Here is a 4,136-nt window from a genome sequence, read left to right as displayed (position 1 = left end):
GGGGGGGGGGGGGGGGGGGGGGGGGGGTAGAGCGGATGGCGGCGCGGTCGAGGGGGAGGACATGGTGTGTGAGAGGGAGTGCGATTGGTTGTATGTGTATGCGTGTGTGTGTTTGTGTGTGTCTGCACGTGTGTGTGTGCGCGCGCGAGTGTGTGTCTGTGTACGTGTGTGTGTGCACACGTGCATGCGTATGCACACCCTGCCTGCCTGCTGCGCCGCACGGCCTTCGCCCTCGTCCCCTTCAACACACACACACACACACACACACAGACACCACCCGAAGCATGCACACCCCCCTCCTGCAACCCCAGGCGTGGCCACCGCCCTGAAGGTCCTCTTCTCGTCAAAGGACTGCAGCGGCGAGCCGCCCGCCAGCGGCGCGCCCTTCTCGGACCTTTCCCTCGAGCGCAACGAGGCCATCGCGCTGGTCAACCTGCTGGCACGCTTCAGCAACGGCCTGCACCTATACCACGAGCTCGCCGCCGCGCTGGCCGCGGAGGGCGGCGCCGCGAGCCCGCTCGCGGGCGCGGGGGCGGCCGGCGCGGTGCTCGCGTGAGGGCGCTGCGCTTGTCGGCGCGCGCGTGTGCATGCGTGTTTGTGGATGCGGGTGCGTCCATCGCCCTCCTCTGGGGTGCGTGGCTTCTTTTCTTTCGCTCTGGAACTGTGCGGGCCGGTCCCCTCGGGCTGTGCATGTGTTCGTGTGCGCGGGTCTTCCGTGGCGTGATCAACCCATCTTGCATTGTCATCACTGGTTTGTAGCGGCTCCCTCGGCGCGCGGGAGCTTGCGCCGTGCGCATTTTTTGAGTGCTTTTGGCGCTGAGCGTGTGGAGTTGTGCCGCGCCGGCTTTTTGACTCTTGCCTCAACCCACATTTTTTTGAACCTCCCAGTAATCCGAGTACAAGGGCCCTCCTCGTCAGGCACGGATCATCTCAGCACGGATCATCAGCTGCGGGGCTCGCAGGGTGGGCGGGCTTCAGAGTCAGCCGTGTGCAGCTGCCAACCGGGTGTAACGACATGAGGCCCAGCCGGCGGCTTTTGCTCCACGATCTGTTTCCCCAAGGGGAAAGGCAGATGGCTCACGGAGATGCCCCCCAAGTGCAGACGTGATTTGCGCCAGCTGCGGCTGGAGCCCCCTCCTTCCTAGTGCAGTGGCAGGCCAGCGGACTCGCCCCGGCCGTGGGGCCCGCCGTGCGGCGTGATTCACGTCGGGAGGGCTCTGCGTGGCTCTGACCTTCGCGGCTGCGCCGCTCTCCTTGGAAGCAGAGTGCCAGCCCCCAATCTGCAGCTGGCCTCGGCCCTGGGCCCGCACCTCTCTGCACCATCGCGTCAGGATGCCTTGGCGCATGCGCCACACCAGCGACCCTCGGTTTGCCCCGCCACCGTCAACTCCCCTCATACGCGCCCCGCGGCGCAATGATGTCCCCCTGTCGAGCGCGCGCGCACGCATGCGCGCCGCCGGCGGTGCTGCAACTGTCCAGCCTTGTGATCATTGTGGTGACTGCGCCCTCACAGATACACGCGTGCGCGATCTGGGTCAATGCCCGCCTGCCCATAATGTTCCGAGAGCTGCCAAGGTGCATCTTTGATGAGCTGCACCCCATGCCATTGACCCTTTTCACTTCCCATTTACCCTTACAATTGACAATACATGCGTAGTTGGAAGCGGCGCGCGGCCGCTCGGCAGCTACACGCGCCGATGCCGCAACCTCCCCCCCGCCCGCGTTGCAGGTGCGCGGGCGTGGCGCGGCCGAATGGGGCCGGGCCACGCACGATGGGGTGGCGCGCCGACGGCGGGGCAGATGCTGTGACGAGCGCGCGTGAGCCGGGCGCGCTGCGTGTTTAGGCGCGCGGAGGGCGGGCAGGGGCTCTCCGGCTGGCAGGTTCGGGGGGGCTCGGGCCGGGGCAGTAACGCACAAGGTTCAACTTGCAGAGAGGGCAAGACGTCGCAAGCTGCGGCAGAACGTGTCCCTGCGGGTGACAAGGGCCACCGCTCACGACATGAGGGGCGGGCCGAATCGGCCCGGCAGGCGGCGCCGCGGCGCGCGGGCCGCGGGGCGTTAGGGGTGTGGGTTGAGCATGGCAAACGGCGCGACAAAGGGGAAATGGTACAGAGCGCGAGCTTGCGCGCTGAGGCGTCAGTGGCGAGCGCGCGCCAGGCGCGGTGGGCTGCGGCGGCGCCACGCCGGCGCCCGCTGCCGGACGGCCCGGATGGCGCGGCCGGCAGCGAGTAAGGGCAGGCTGGGCGCCAGGTCGCCGCGCACACCGAGCAGTGCAGGCCACAAACCGCGCCCCGCCGCCCGGCCCCGCGCTCGGGGCAGCAGGGAACGGGCGGCGCGCGCGCGCTTGCGCGGGGCGTGCAGGGAGGCGGCGCGGGCGCCAAGTGATTGTGTTTTTTGGTGATGGGGAACGCAGGGGCACGGCGGCGCCGGGAGGGGGGTGGCATCAGGGACAAGTTGTGCACGGGCCCTGCAGAGCACACGAGGCCGCTCGTCTTCCCGCGGTGAGATTCGCCTCTCTCGTGTTCTTCGAGCGTGCGGTTTCGTTCTAAGAAGCAAGACCCACGCGCTCTTCTTCAAAAGGGCTTCCGCCATACAAGTGCTGCGGCGCGAGCGGGGGCCTGGCGCGCGCCGCCGGCGGGCCGGGCAGGCAGGGGCGCTGGCGCAAAGGTGGAGGGGGCGCGCGCGGGCGCCGAGGCGGGGAGTCGTCTTGGTGTGTGTGTCAGTGCTCTCGCATCCGGCGGGTCGCAGTTAGGGGACTGAGGGCGGGCACATAATCACGAGCCAAAACGGCGGGCGTGGTTGTGAGTGTGGCGCATAAAGCAACGCCCGAGGCCTGCCGGTGCAGCTCAAGGCGCGCAGCAGCACAGAAAAGCAAAGAAAAGGGGCGGCCCGCCCCTCAGCAGACCATCATGTCGTCGTCGGCGCACGCGGCCGCGAGCAGCGCGCAGGCCCCTGCCGGGCTGCCCGCCGCCGACGCCATCGCCGACGACGCGCTGTCGTCCTCCTCGTCCTCCCAATCCTCGGACTCTCCGATGTCGTCCTCGTCATCGCCCTCGCTGCCGCCGCCGCCGCCGCCGAGCCAGTCCAGGCCGCAGCCCGGCGGCGCCGCGGCTTGGCGCGGCGGCTTGGAGGCGAGCTGCTGGCGGCGTGCGGCGCGGTCCATGCGGCGGATTTCTGATACCAGCATGTCGGCCGAGCCCTCGCAGTCGCTGCCGGACCCGTCCCCCTCTGAGTCAGAGCAGCAGGCGCCGCCGCTGGCGGCGCCGCTGCGGGGCGCTTCGCGGCGGCCGGCGGCGAGGGCGGCGGCGAGCGCGGCGGCGAGGCCGCCGGCGGGCGCAGGCGTGCCGAATGCGCACGTCTGCTGCTGATGATGCTGATTCGGGTATGGCTGCTGCTCCAAGTATTGCTGCTGCTGCTGCTGCTGCTGCTGCTGCTGCTGCTTGAGCATCATCTGGGCGGCGCCGCTCGCCGCCATGGCCATGGGGGCGGAAGGCGACGCGCCAAACGCTGGCACGTGGAAGCCGGGCCGCGGCCCCGAGGGCAGCGGGCCGGCGCCCGCCCCCGCCGCCGCGCGGTCGGCCGCGGCGGGCAGCTGCAGGCCGAGCGCGTCGGCGGCGAGCAGGGATGTGATGAGGTACGGGTCGCAGCCGCCGGCGCCGCGGCGGTCGACAAACGGGCCGCAGCGCGCAACGAGCGTGCTGGTGGGTATCGTGATCGCCGCGCGCCTGTCGCCGACGGCGACGGAAAATGGGCGCTGGGCATCGCCGCCGAAGCCGCCGGCGCGCCGCGGGTGCGCGGCCTGCAGGCGGGTAAGCATCCGCTGCACCTCGCCCATCGCGTCGCCGTCCGGGGCGCGGGTCGACGCGGTGCTGAATTCGACGCTGCATGCGGGCGGCTGCTGGGACGGCCCGGGAGCTGCCGAGAAGCTGATGGGGACGTCCAGGTCTTCCCCGAGCCGCTCCAGGAGGAAGCGCGAAACGCAGACTTGATCGCCGGCCTCCACGCCGCCCGCGCAGGGGCCGATACGGTACGCCCAGCAGTCGCAGCCGCAGCCCGACGGCGGCGACGCGCCCGCGTACCGCAGCCCGGCCTTGATGCAGGCCCGCATGTGCAGCTCCGACAGCTGCCGCGCGCGC

At 70.6% G+C, this 4,136-nt stretch overlaps 2 protein-coding genes across 2 annotated transcripts; one reads left to right on the top strand and one right to left on the bottom strand.

Annotated features, from left to right (window-relative positions):
• Positions 1-61: 61 nt before the first annotated feature.
• On the top strand, positions 62-556 carry MNEG_13792 (hypothetical protein; the record flags this gene model as incomplete). Its single annotated transcript, XM_014037736.1, has 2 exons — positions 62-68; positions 312-556. The coding sequence occupies 2 exons, from the start codon at positions 62-64 to the stop codon at positions 554-556; spliced, it is 252 nt and encodes an 83-aa protein (XP_013893190.1).
• Positions 557-2,896: 2,340 nt separating this feature from the next.
• On the bottom strand, positions 2,897-4,108 carry MNEG_13791 (hypothetical protein; the record flags this gene model as incomplete). The annotated part of the gene is made up of 1 exon (XM_014037735.1): positions 2,897-4,108. One exon carries the CDS (start codon positions 4,106-4,108, stop codon positions 2,897-2,899), a length of 1,212 nt encoding a protein of 403 aa, XP_013893189.1.
• Between the last annotated feature and the right edge of the window lie 28 nt (positions 4,109-4,136).

This window comes from Monoraphidium neglectum (assembly GCF_000611645.1).
Source record: "Monoraphidium neglectum strain SAG 48.87 unplaced genomic scaffold scaffold04054, whole genome shotgun sequence".
Lineage (NCBI taxonomy): Eukaryota > Viridiplantae > Chlorophyta > Chlorophyceae > Sphaeropleales > Selenastraceae > Monoraphidium > Monoraphidium neglectum.
The sequence above is the reverse complement of the archived record's forward strand: the minus strand, read 5'-3'. Positions and strand labels throughout refer to the sequence as shown.